This window comes from Buteo buteo, chromosome 12 (assembly GCF_964188355.1).
Source record: "Buteo buteo chromosome 12, bButBut1.hap1.1, whole genome shotgun sequence".
Lineage (NCBI taxonomy): Eukaryota > Metazoa > Chordata > Aves > Accipitriformes > Accipitridae > Buteo > Buteo buteo.
Window position 1 is genome coordinate 12,502,743 of NC_134182.1, and position 14,607 is coordinate 12,517,349.

General features: G+C 42.6%; 1 protein-coding gene across 1 annotated transcript in view; it reads right to left on the reverse strand.

The window, feature by feature from the left end:
- The window catches only part of PPP2R5A (protein phosphatase 2 regulatory subunit B'alpha), a 47,491-nt gene extending 41,643 nt beyond the window's left edge, over positions 1-5,848 (reverse strand). Inside the window, exon 1 of the mRNA XM_075042702.1 lies at positions 4,794-5,848. Coding sequence (XP_074898803.1) covers positions 4,794-4,944 — 151 coding nt within the window. The 5' untranslated portion in view covers positions 4,945-5,848. The remainder of the gene's footprint in view (positions 1-4,793) is intronic.
- Positions 5,849-14,607: the final 8,759 nt, after the last annotated feature.

Here is a 14,607-nt window from a genome sequence, read left to right on the forward strand (position 1 = left end):
ATCATAGTTGCAAGGGATGTTGAATACAAGAGGTAGAGAGAGGATGGGGGACTACAGAAGAGGAAATAATGATCAATCGTGAGGGATACAAAAAAAAAAAGTGCAAATCTGAGACAGAAAACTGTCATTTCACTTATAAATATTTATTAAGGCTGTAGTAAAAGTAACCATTCTAAAATTTTGAAGGACATTTTCCTTTGGGGAGCAAAAGCAACTTAATATGAGAAGAGGATTCCTCTCACCTGTTTGTAACTCCACTTATTTTTGTCACTCTGAAGCACACACTATATGACTACATATATGACTATATGTCCCTGCCCACGGCAGGGGGGTTGAAACTAGATGATTTTTAAGGTCCCTTCCAACCCAAACCATTCTATGATTCTATGACTCAAAACATTCAAAGTTTAAGGTTCGAACTGACCCTGATAGATTTAATAATGTTAAAATTTTACCCATAAGCAAGCTTATTAGGCCTTCCTGTAATGTTTCCACAAAAGCTTAGCTTGAACATGGTATCTTGTTTTCAGTCTAACCAAAGCTCTCTCTCAAGGGTTTTAGTAAAGAAAATAAAATGGTTAACACCTATTTTAGGCCCCGTATTTGATGTCGAAACTACATACCGGAAGGTCGTCTTAAAAATGTCTTATTCCAGTATACTTCACCACCATAACTCTCAGCCCCACAGAGATAGTTATAACCATCGCTAGCCTAAGGTTGAAAGATTTTTGGACCACTTTCCAGTTCTTTTGCTGTAAGCACCAACATTTTCTCTGTGGGGAGGCAGTTTAATTTGGAAATAAATACTAAGAATTTCTTTTCATATATTTGTTCTCTGAGCACAATATAGGAAATAAGCCTGTAGTGACGTGTGTCTTCCCAAATGGATATTCACTATTGAGAAGATCACAGAAAGGCATCAGGAAATGTTTATTCATTCCAGCTGCACTTGACATGTTTGGTACACAGGAAAAAAGGTGTATTTGCTTTACAACCTGACAGACCACATTAACTGTGCTAAATAAAAGCAATGAGTTGTGTTTTCTATTCACCATTTTCCACCTGTATTTTTACATGCTGCTTCAATGAAAAATTACAGCAACAAATATGCATACTTTTACTGTAATGAGTCAGATCAGGTTCCAAGGTCAAGTTGTATCTCTTTTTTCAAAAATGAAGGTAACTGCATGTGCTATTGCAGTCTTTTAAAATACTTGCTATTGAGACAGAATTGCCACTTCTTAAGACCTTAAAAGTAACACTTCCTTTGCCAGTTTTCTTTAAACAACACCCTCAGAATTGTCCATGAAGTGATAAAGTCCTGCTGTTAACCAGCATGTTATTTTGGCTGCAGATTTTTCAAAGGATTTGTATTATCTAAACTATAAAGTAGCAAATGAAAAGGAGATGGGGGGGGGAAGTAACTTCAACTTCTAACAGGTTTAGCAAGCTTTTTTTCTTTTAAATACAGTCACTGGTTCTTCAGTATTTCTTATTCAGCTTTTAAACAATACAGTAAAACGGACACTCTCCTGAATAACAAACACATAGGAAACCTGCTAACTTAACTGAAGAACATACTACTAATTTATTTTAGGTATCCTGACATCAGTCACATTTTGCTGAGCTTTTATCTAAAAATGCCAGATATCTATCACATACAACAATAAGCTGAATGTTAATGACAACACACAATCTTGCTGCCTGCCCTCTCAATCTAACCCCCCCCCCCAAAAAAAAAACCAACTTCAAAGGGAAAAGTACCTACTATTTGGGACTGTTACCTACTACTTACAGACATATTTCTTCTCCTAGCAGTGATACAATACGCAACCAAATTAAGGAATTTTGGTAAAACACAGCAGCAGCACAATTAACTCCAGAAATATGTATTTTTAAGATTATCTGTCTACAAGCTTTCAAACAATGCAACTATGAAAGCGTGTTACAGAATCTGATCTGGCCATTTCAGTGCCAAACAAACAACTGTCCCTCGATAAAAGGAAAAAAAAAAAACCCACAACACTATCTACCCAAGAAGGTACTTTTTGAAGTGGATAGGTAAATTTTATTTTTCTTCTGGAACATCTCTCCTTCCAGTAAAATAGATGCAAGTATTTTAGGCCAGTCTGACAAACCTACCGGGGAGTTTTAGAATACAGTTTATACTTATTTTAAAATATTTTTTCTTAAAAGTGATGAAACAAGACAGTAACTATAAACAAGATGAAATATTTTACAGCAGCATAATACCAAACTGCTTTTTTTCAGCTACAAAACACTACTTTTCTCCCAATACAGGCTTCAAACACCTCAGATTTAACCATCTATTTGAAGATAACTGGAAAACCAAAAAGCGTTAATCTAATTTCGTAAGTGTACGCTAGCTAAGCGCCCTTAGGCATCAGTATAATGACTGTACTTTCCTTTTTCAGCCCCTCCCTGGGAACACTGACTACTACTCTGTAAGTGACTGGCAGCATCACAACTATTACTGAATTCTATAATAACTTTAAAGAATAAAGCAAAGCTTCGTTTTCCCAAGACATGTGTGATTAGAACAAAAAGTTTACAAAATGATATGTTTATAGAAAAAGAAAACACCTTCTTTCTAGAAGCTTTTTTAGTTTGGGGGGCAGGGGAGGTTCAAGACAGGAAGGAAGAGAGGGAGCCTCAAGCAGATGGAGAGAAATCATCCTATGTCCATAGCTACGTTCAGGACAAATCTAACATCACAAACCCAAGGGAGAAAACATGCAGAAGAGTGCTGCCCAACTTTCTGCTAACTAGCTAGTCGGGATACTATATTTCATAAAAGTATATTTTGCCCACAATTTATGTTCTGAAGCAGGTTTAGAGGGCAAGTCTTTAAATTGAAAATCATAAAGACAGATATAATTTTCCTTTAAGAATTTAATGCAATTTGAACTACTACAAAACTCTGCATAAGTGAAGAAATTCCTCTGATAGTTTATGGCCTCAAATTTCTGAACATCTGAGCTGCTGATGCCATGCAAAATTTCTCTGTGTTATAAGTAAAAAGCTGTAAAACCACACTGACAAAACTGTAATATTTAAACATATAGAGTTAAAAATTTAATATTGAAGTCCAAGCTCAGCAAAGAATGTAAACTTGGACATTTTGCTGATTTAAGCTGGAATTACTCCCTGCATAAAGTATGTATGTTTAACTGTTTGCTGGATCAGGAGTCAAACTTTCTGAAGTCTGCCACCTATGTGCAATATTTACCAAGTGCTTTTACAAGGTCTCAAGTGTGATTTTATAAAAATGATCTCCGAGGAAAATATACTGTCTAAACTGTGTAAATAGCAGAAACTAAATACTGACTTCAAACATAATATTACATTTATAAATCCCTCAAATCAAACTAGTGTACTAAGACAGGACACAACTTCACAGAGAAAAGAAAGCTCAAACCCAACAGCACAAACACCCCTGCTGTTGTTAAAACTAACAGGCAAAACTGCTGCAACAAACATGCTAAAAAAAACCCCAAACCCTCACCTTGTTACTCTCCTGCCCAAGCTTACTTGCATTTAATAATATTTCTGCCAGTTTTATTGTTCACGTACATGTGCCACTCAGGAGCAGGACAAAAAAAGTTATCTTGAAATACTACAGACATGACTGTAAAAACCATGAAAATCAAACAGGAAAAAAAAATTAATTAGTATGCAGGAATATTTTTAAGTTTGCTGTATTTCATTCAGATTTTGGATATCTGCTGGAAATGATCAGAGATCTTCTCTACCATCACATGATGCAGCTTCAAAAACCTGAAGACTTTAAGACTAGTGGAAGTAAAATTAATATGCTAGGTCATGTTAAGGTACTCTCTCACTTATTTTTCAGGTCCCTGCCAAATACTTTAATAACAAGTTTATATTCTCTGCCTAGTAACTATTTCTGTAATTCTTAAAAGAAATAATATAGAGAAATTTATTTTGATGCTCAAAGGTGTGGAAGGTTGCAATTAACTTTCGTTTCATTTTTCTAATCTAACGAACTGAGTCTTTTCAGATTTTAGCTCCAGTACAAAGATAAAAGCTTCACTATCTATTTTAATGTCAGCAATGCCAGCATCTACAACTTTCATTCACTTGTGAGCGTTCACATACAGCACTATGCAGGAGAAGGTCTCTGAGGCAACTTCTGATCATTAAAGAAAGACAGGCAAAACGTCATTCAAACACCGTCCAAAGGTGATGGGAAGGAACCAAGAAGCCAAATGCAAACTCTCTCCGATAACTCAGGATATTCTGCCACGGGCACAGAGTTTCTCTTCGCAAAATCCCCCCCGTAGGAGGAGCCACCACTCGCTCCTAGGTTTTAGTGCTCAATTCCCTGCGCTCCTGAACTCAACTTACCTACGTTTTCCTCAATAAGCCCTCAAAAAGCACGCCTGCCCCCCTAACGCTCACTCCTAAATTACCCAGAAAAGGGGTGGCGAGTCAGTGGGGTCCTTCCCCGGGGCAGTAAGCGAGAACCGACCTGTACGACGCTCGTTCGTACGAGCAGAGGAGGCGAGCCCATCCGCACACAGAACTACTCCTGCCGGCTCCCTACCTGGAAAGCAGCGGGGGCGGAGGAGGACGCGGCTAAAGGGCAGAGGGTGAAGGGGACGAGCCAGGACAGGCGGCGACAGGGCAGCGCGGGGCAGGCAAAGCGGTGTCAGAAGAGGCAGCGCAGCCCCGGGCGGCCGAGGGCACCGGCACCTGCAGCCAGAGGGCTGGGGTGTGCAGGAGAAGGGGGGGAGACGACAGACGGGTACCTTTGAGCTGGGGCAGCGGCGAGAGCTCCACCTGGCTGCTCTGGCTGCGGAACTGCGAGGAGCCCTGCGAGCGCTTCTGCCTCTGAGCCTTGCGCACCGATTTCCGTGTGAAGCCATCCACTTTCTCCGCGGCAGAGATGGCCGCCGACATGGCTGGGCGATGAGGCGGCGCGGGGGGACGTCGCTCTCCAGAAGCATATATTAAAGACGAGGGAGAAGCGGGCGGGCAAAAAAAGGGCTTAAAAAAAAAACCAAAAAAACCAACAAACCAAAACCAAGTCCTCCCTGCCCTCACGCACGCACACACTCCGACGGGGAGAGGGGAGGAGAGGGCTGGCGTCCTAGCGGCGAGCGGGGCGGCGGCGGTGCCGGCGCGGTCTGCTGGCTGCCGGGCGCTGGGCAGGCTCCTGGGTCCGGTCTGCCGCCTCGCTCCTCTGTTCCTGCTTCCCTCGCCGTTTCCTCTCCGCGCGGAGCCGGCTGCCGGGAAGGCGGGGGAGAGCGGCGGCCGGCGGGGGAGCGGAAGGGGGGGAGGAGGAGGAGGAAAGGGAAAAACAAACAAACAAACCCAACGACAACTTTGCCCGGCGAGGCGGGCGGGCGCCAAACTTTCCCGCGGGGGGGGGGGGGAGGGAGAGGGGGAAGAAGGGGACGACGACACACCGAGCTCCCACTCTCCTCAGGGCAGGCGCGACGCGAGCCGCCGCGGGCCGGGCTCGGCGGCGCCGCTGCCCCGCTCCCGCCTCGTTCGCTCCGCGTCCCCCTCAGCCGGGTTCGCCTGCGCCAGCCCGCGCCGAGCCCGCTGTCATCGGCCGGACTCGCCCCTGGGCCGAGCTCGCCGGGGAGGCGCCTTCCACTCCCCGCTCCCCAGTCGCTCGCTTCTACACGCCCCTTCTCCGCCTTCAACCGCCGCCGGGTGCTCCCCGCGCCTCCGCCGTCATCCTGCCCCCTCCTGCTCCGCCGGGGGCCGCCACGAGTGTCTCCGCCCGCCGCAGCCGCGCCGCCAGAGCCCCGGAGCCGGCGGGCGAGCGGCCGCTCAACTTGGCGGAGCGAGTGGAGTTGAGGGGAGGAAGGAGGGGAAAGGGGCGGGGCGGGGGCGACCGCGAAAAGGGCGAGAAGGGGCGAGAGGAGCGGCCGTTGCTGGCGGCGCTGGATGATTGACGGCCAGGGCGGCCAATGACAAGAGAGAACCATGGAACACCCCCCCCCCCTCCTCCGCGCAGGTCTGTGCGGACGACGCGGGAGCTGGGACGCGCGCCGGGGGCGGCGTGATTGACAGCAGACTTCTCCAACCGAGAGGAGGGGAGGTGGGGTGGGCGGGGTTTTCATGGCGACGTAAAGCGCTAGAGAAGAGGGAAGAGGGAGGAGAGAGAGGAGAGGGAGGGGCGCGGCGGGCGGCGGGCGGGGCGGGCACCGGCCAATCCGCGCCGGGGAGGGGGGCGGTCGCGGGTAAGCGGCGGGGTGGGGATGTTGGGCGCGCGACGCCGCCGTTACGGCAGAGCCCCGTTGCCGTAGCGGCCGCCTTCTCCTTGTGGAGCCCCAGCCCGCCTCCGCCCTTCGGGCCGGGCCGTGGGCACGCTTCAGCGAGCCGGGGACGCCGGCTCCGGTGCCTCCTGCGGGGCGAGGGCTCCGAGGCTGGGCAGGGGCTTGCCTGGCGGTGCTCGAGCTGCTGGGACAGCAACGGCCGCGCCTGCCGCCCTCAGCGAGCCGTTAGCAGCCGCGCGCGGTACCGGGAGAGGCTCCTCACGGGGGAAGGGGCTGAAGGGTGTGTGACCGTGAGCGGAGCGCGCTGGGAGTCACGGCAGCGTGCCAGTACGTTTTGTGCCATCTTCTGAGTGCTTCTGACTTCTTTTTTCTCCCACCCTCCTGGTACCTCGACGTCTTTGGTCTTCTTCACATCTCCGGATGAGTTTGGCTCTTGGGAGTCCGCCTTACCATGGGGGTTACTTTTTCACACTGAGTCATGGGCTCGTTTTGCAGGCTGAAGGTACAAAACTGCCCGAAACAAGCACGTGCTTACCTTCCAGAGAGTGAATATTCGTGGAGTAACTAATTCTTCTGTTTTGTACAGTTTGTATGGTTCAGGCTGAAGTTAGGCTATGAGAAATGAGAACCACGACTGCCGCAGCATATGAAAATCATGATTGTGCGTGCAGTCAGTACGTGGCTGCATTAAAGTCTGACTTTTGCTCGGTCCCATTTCCGTGTACAAACCGTCCCCCCCTTTTTGGACTGCAGACGTGTGGGATGCCTTAGCTTGTAGTCGCTCACGTAGAGATAAGTTTTATGCACATCAGCACATTTCTTCTTACTCTATAGTTTTAGGTACCAATTCAGCAAATAAGTATTTGTAGTATTTTAAATACACACTCAAGTTTCAGTAGCTGTGGTAGGACATAAATACTGTAAGGTAACCATACTTTTTTATTAAATGCCTTCACGAGTTAAAAGTTTAATCTTTTTATGTGTAAACCATAAACCAAAAGCCAAGTATAGATTATAGCTTTATGTGAACATAAAAGACGACGACTATGGAAGCCTGTTCCATAGAAACTGTTGCCTGTGTTTCCTTCTGTCATTCTTTCCTTTTTCCTTTCTTCTCTCAGAACAATCTCTACTAACTTTTTAATGTATGATTACTTGTGCACCTCCCATCTTTTTTGCTTTAGGTGAAATAATCTTTAGTGTTTGGAAATAGAGAGATGGAGAGTACTCTAAGAGAATGCTTTTCTGTATACTTCAGATTCAATTCCGGATACAGTATATCTAGAAATGATAGGGGACAAGTGTAATATACTGTTATCTTTCTTGTAGGTGTATAGGCTTTTTATTTTTTTTATATATATATATTACAGAATCCATTTTACAGACAAAATGGCAGTCTTCAGGCACTTGTCCTTTAAACTGCCAACTCATGTATTCATTGCAGTAAAGGAAATCCTTGCATTCCTTACCTGGTTAATTCGCATTTCACTTCACGGCCCACAGCTCCTATTGAGAGACCGCTAAGGCCCAGACCCTGTATTGGTGTGTTCCTCTGTTCCTGCCTGCCCTCCAACAGCTGTCATTTTCTTCTGCACCCATTTTTAGAAACTGACACTGCCCACTGTGTCCTGTATACTCTTTATTGGCAACTCAAGCCTTGCTGCCTGTTCTCAGTGTAAAAGAGTCTACCTTAAAGTTTCATCAATTAAATACTTTTGAATTTGTAAATGAAAAGGCTTATGTAAGTTCTAAGTAGCGTAAAAATCTTTTTTGAGATTTAAAATGTTTTCTTCAAGGTTACTAGGCTTTGGCATGGCTGCTGTGCTGTTTAAAACTATGTTGTAAAAATCCGTTGGCAGTTAAAATTCATGACGCAAAGACCTCAGTAAATAGTAGGTGTAGTCTTGCAATGATGGGATTGTCATATGAAGTGGAAGGTATTTTCAGACTGTATCTTTGTGTATCAGTCATAAAAGAAACATAGGTGAAATCTGAGTCAGCCAAACAAAAAGAAACTGTTTTATTCTCTCAAATAAATGAAAAGTATTTTCATCTGTTGAGTTTTCCTGTGTCTTTTTAATATAACTCTTCTGTTTTGGAGGAGAATCAACCGTAGACCAGCTACAGTTTCCCAAACTGAAATGGTAATGTTTGAATTAATGTACACTTGAAGTCAGTAGAATTACATGGATGTTTGAATTACTATACACTTGAAGTCAGTGGAATTACATGGCTGTATGAAACCATTGGAACATACAGGCCTGCGGGACTGGGGTATTTGGAGAAAAAAATGAAAGCAAGAGCTCCGACTGGCAATCTGAAATAGCTACGTTTGAGAAGGCTGAAGATTGTCCTTCCCCGCTTTCTGCACATACTGCTTCCTACACAGCTGTCGGAGCTGCTCTGAGTCAGCTTCTGAACCCCCTGGTTTTTAGACTGTATTTAAAGACACACAGCAATGATGCCAGGTTACAAGCTGCTGGCTCCAAATCCAATTCATAAAAGTCTGAGGTGTCCACAGAGAATGTTGTGAATAGTAATTTTATGCCAAGCTATTCCCACTCTTAAATCAGAGCCCTCAATATGCGCTGAAGCATTGATTCTGCAAAACCTCACACATGTCTCTAATTTGACTTGGAAGAAAGCTCATTATCATTCATGATCATTATTCAAAACAGAGAAGCAACATTCTGGAACAGATTTAACTAAAAGTCACATTTGCAGTTCTTTTCATTCAATGACAGAGATTTATTTCCTGCACCTTCTTAGCATCTTTTACCCAGGAGTGAAACCTTCGGAAAGGTGAATGAGAACATGATGTATCATTAACTTACAGAATCCAGACCAACTTGGCTTGGAAGTGTGGTGCGTTGAGTAGCAGGTTGCTACCAAGTTTTTGCTACAGGGAGTTCCCTGGTTGCCAGCAGACGAGGAGTTAACTATAGCTCTGCTTTCCCATTCTTCTGTACAGATGCTTAGAGGCCAAGCTACAAGAAACCTAGCTCTTCTCAGAGACAGTGGGAGGAATATTTTACTGAAGAGAATGCCCTAAGTGGGTGAACCCTCAGCCAGGAAGGTTTATGGAGAAAGGTTATGAAAACTTACTTTTATTTCCTTCTCAAAGTGAAATCTTTTAAGGAAAAGCCCTGTTGGCTGCAGCCATGCTTATATTTACTACTGCACCACCCCATCAGTTTTTGGGGGTATTTTAACTAACTTAAAACACATTCTGGGCTAAGGCTGTGCTCTTTCAAGCATGCATGGAATTAAGATTAAGCACTTGGACTGTCCCATTAAAACCAAGTGAGCTATTCATATACATCAGCTTAAACTGTATGTTTACATGTTCTGTGGTCTGCGCTGGCTAGTCACTATCTAGCAGAAGTGTTCCCAAGTCTTCTGCTTGATAAATCCTTAAATAATATAGCATTGGTTATCTCAGAGACCATCTGCCACTTTCTTCCCAGAGCAGGATTTGAAATTCTGGGATTGGAACTCAGAGATTAGTTGGCGAGGCCTTCTTTGTAAGGGCCCAGTGTTTGATTTCCTTTGGCATACCTATCAATACATCATTATAGTCTTTCCAGGCAAAACTATGTGTATGGGTATGTGCAGGCAATGGATTGTTAAAACTAGCTCTGCTTCATGTTGTTATTTTAAAAACCTTTTAATTAAATCTTCTGTCAGACAATGCAGCATGATTGTGTTGCAGATAAAAAAAGTATTTTAAGAAGTTTGTACACACAGGCACACACAAGCACAGGTACGCTGATTATCATAACTGATAGTCCAATGAAAATGTATCCTGATTTAACTCCTTAATTCTGCCTGTGTCTTGGACTGTCATTTTGGGTGGAAACAGTGCTGTTGGAGAACTCAACAGCAGTCCTTCTGGCTCAGTAAGATGCAAAGCATCCCTTAGGGATATAGGTTTACAACTAAGCTTTCAAAGTCAGTTAGCATCTTTGCCATAATGACATTTCCTTAGCAAAAAGCTACAGAACATGAGCATATGTGTATTCATTAATCTGTTCTCTGTGCTGAATATTTGTTTGCATTTTATGTATAAAATGGGGAAAGATTGTCAGCAAGAGGAGTGGATTCTTAGTATTTTTAAATGTAACAAATGGCACTTGTATTCACTGAAATACAAAAAAAAAAAAACCCCAACCAACAACCAATCACCACTGCCAACAACAAAAAACACTGTAGCCTTTCCTCTACCGCTTTCTAAATGCTTTTGTCTGTGGCAAACCAGACCTTTGTAAATGCCAGTGAGCGCTATCCTCAGCATTACAGTATTCTGTAAAGATCGTTCAACATGGCATTTGGAAAATAAAAGGGAACTATTTCTGTTATGAAATGTTTGGAGGTAAAAGCGAACACCTGGAAGCTTGAGTTCTTTCAGAAATAATTCCTAATGCCCAGTGAAGGGAATTAAACAAACAGCAAGGTTTATTCTGTCAGCTTCTCAGCAGGCTAACAAGAATTACTGCATGCTAAGAATCAGCTGCTCTTGGAAACTTAATGAATGTGGCAGCCAGAAAAGTACAAAATGTGGCCAAGAGATGTAAACCAGATATATAGGCTGTAACAAAGAGAAATGAAGAGGATTAGGAAATCTCTCTGTAAATCCAAGGTGGAGAGGGTTCGCTGTACCAGGGTTTCTGAGCACTTTGACAGTGTAGAATACTTTCTGTAAGGAATTGGTTTTGCGTCTCGAATTGTAGTTCTATTCCCTTGTAATTCTATTCTCCTTGGAGAATAGTAGCAGAAAAGTATTTTTATATTTTCATCTGTCTCTGCTGTGATTTAGCAACTGGAAACAAAGAGCCAAGCCTGCCGAACAGCCAGTTCTCTGCAGCCCGCTAGCAAGTGGGCTGGCACCCATCATCTGCAAATCTGCCCTCTCTAAGCAGGCTCAATTTCAAAGTATACCTTTTCAGGGGCATTTTTTAAACCTTTTCTGCAAAAGCAGAATGAGTGCAATTAGTAAGGTTGAGTCTTAAATATTGATTAATTATAATCAATCCTTCCACTCCCCAGTTAATGAATGAAATCAAGTCACATGCACTTGTGGATACTACTAATTTGTCTTATAGGTTATGTGGCTTTTATGTGCAGTTGTTTCATGTTTTCAAGTTTTTCTCAACTGTTTCAAGAGCTGCAAAAGAGACTTATAGGAGACAGCTGTGGTTCTTATGTAATAACATGACTCCCAGAGCTGGATATTTAGGGGAGGGGCAGGGGGAGGGGAAGAAGTAAGACTTGAGATAAAGTGGTAAGCGTGGGTAAGCACATAGAAGAGATTGACATGAGCGTTAGAGAGACGTAAATAATGTTTATAGTAATTTAGACATTTGTATTTTTGTCTGTAACATCCAAAAAGATTTATTTTTGCCAGCAGATGGAATAAATGGTCTTACTGAGATTTCAGAAGTATGTACCTCCCTGTTAGGACTTGTCTACCTTGGGGAATTGTACTGCCTTCCTTATAGCAATAGAGCCATAGTGGTCAAATTAAAGCAGCACAGTAATGCCTGTGATTTTTCCTTATGTAGATGTGCTCTTAGTCACAATGGTAAAGGCAGTGGCACTTGTTTCTGCCACAGTGAAATGTGACATTATAGCAAAAGCTGTCTCTCACAAGTCACTGTCTAGAGCAGGATCCCAGTTTCCCTGCTTTTGCTGAAAGATGGAGCACCTTCGGTGACCTGACTTGCTCTCCTTCCAGTGGATCTGACACCACAGTCACTAAAGCACAGACCGTGCAGCAAGCTCACTTAATCCTACCCGGCGAACACATGAGCCACAGTTTGCGTTTCAGTCTGTAAATTGTTCTTTTGTTTTGCAGGCTTTACTGAACACAGTTTTATTTCATGTGACTGTGCTATTTATGGAGGAGTAAATATTGCCGGGGGTCTATTTAAAAAGGCCGATGACCTGGATTTTTTTCCATTTGAATTATCTCCAAGAGTCAGACATGTTTAACAACTGATTTTTTTTCCCTTGTTGCTGTAGATTGCAATCATTTCTAACATCTTAGATAAACACCAACTAAAAAGACAAAAATTCTGAGAGAAATAAAACTTCATGTAGTATGAATGTGATTAGACAGTATGTGACCTTGCCATTTTTGGAAGAGATGAATTCCATCCTGAACTACCAGTTATCAACATAGCATGTTTTTAACCTCTGAATATTTGCCTTTTCATACTGTTATGGTAATTTCAATTCATAACTCTGGTGTGTTTGTTGTTGGGGTTTTTTTCTTCTTTTTTTTCCAAGTGTTTTTCCACATATTATAAATAAATAAATAAACCATGTTTTCAGAAAGGGAAGATTTAAACAGCGCAAACAGTTGTCTTGCTGTTCTTGCAATTTAAATAGCAGTATTGCTTTACTATTTAAGAAGTAGAAAGTTAAACATTGCCGAGAAAATAGTGCTATATTTTTACTTTCAAGAAAGAGCTTTGTGAATGCAAACAGGTAGCCAAATGTCAGGAATATTAAATATGTTTGAGTATTCTTAAAAGATGAGCCAACCATATTTTTTTAATATATAACATTTTTAACAGTATGAGTTGATCACAGTAAGTATAATGGGCTCCAACCTGAAATTTTGCTGTAAACATACTTATCTTTACCCAGTCATGTAAAAGCATAAAAAGGTACAATTTTTATACTCAATGCCATTCAATACGTGTTCCAAAGTTTGTGGGGTTTACCATGCCATTACAAGGTACCCTGGCTTCAGTGCAAGTCCAGCGTCAGAAGTCACAACCCATTTCACCCCTGGAGCAGTGGAGCAGGTCGGGGATGGGATTCTCTCAGGCCAAAGTCATCATCTCACCTGACTGCATTTCTTCCAAATCTTGTCTTTATTGGGGAAGAAGCATACTGGATAACACTTAGATAATTCAACACCCCTGTGAAGTAAATGATGAGCACATTTTTAATATTATTCTGGCTGGAACCACGCTATGCCATGGACTAGCCATGCTAGGCAATTTGCCTGCACGCAAGTCCTACCAGTCCTGCTTAGTCCTTCAGGAAAATGCCAAGAAGCAATGGCAGAACTTCTTGTCCTGTTCATGTCTTAGGAGACACGGTTAGTTCAAGGTGTTGGCAAAAACATTCCACATTGCTAGTCAAACTAATAGAAATTTGCATTGACATTTCTTCAAATGAAACAAAACTGAATCCTTGGAAAAGGTATTTTACAGAGAATAAAGCCTTTTTTGAAGGTTTTCCACTCAAGCCCACCTCTGATTACTTTGACCTTCTCATTTTTAGTGTCCTTTTTCAAACATCAGTGTTTACCAGTAGGTTATTTCACACTTTAAAAAGACATCATCTTTCCTGAGCCAAAATTGTTACTGTGAAATGAACTGCTGTCAGTGACACCTACAGCCTCCATTAAGATGAGCCGTACAAGTGCTGTTTCATTCTTGGTTGTAACATATGTTTTCAGTTCTCGTTTGTATTACTAAACAAGAGTTTTCAGATTCTAACTCAAACCATGTTTCAAAATTAAATTAGCTAAACCCTCATTAGCCAGAACTGATCAGAACAGATTGCAATGACTACATATTCTACCCCAGTCTATCTCATCATTAAAAAGCTGCCAGCTTTTAAGGGAAGCAAAAAATTCAGACTATATTCTGTCTTAATAGGCCTCAGAACTATCTGAGGTGAAGCAGAATGATTATAGTATAACCAAGCACCTCTTGTAATTCCTTTCTAGATTATTTCTCACTGATTAATAAGTTAAAACATAAAACAGGCCTTAAAGGAAAAATGCTAAACTATTTGGTAATATATGCCCTCATACAGGGGTATGTCAGAATCTTCTTCCATTTTTCCCCTTCTGTAAAAACTGGTGGCCTGATTCTTCTCTACTGTAGTTTTTGGAGGCCATAAACCCACCAAAGTTGTCGAAGTTACATGGACATAAAATGTACTAACTTGTGTCATTAAGGACCAACTCCTCAAATGAGCCTGAAGGCCAGATTTTATAATAAAAAATGTAAATATGCAGGAATGCATTTTTCTGAAATTAAAATTTATTTTAAAATATCAATTTTTCTTTAAAGTTATCATTAAAGTGGGTGTCTGGAAAGCAAAGCTATCCATTTTCTTACAGAACATGTAGGCAGCCAAAGTACAAGCTGATCTGTAAATAAGGGTTGATGCTGTTCTCAGAGCACTGGGTCTAAAGGCAACTCATGATCCTGATGTCCCTGCCACAGTTAAAAACATTAAATGTATACAGGGATAGGACTGGACTAAGATTATGCATATATACAATCTCAAATACATATATTGGGTA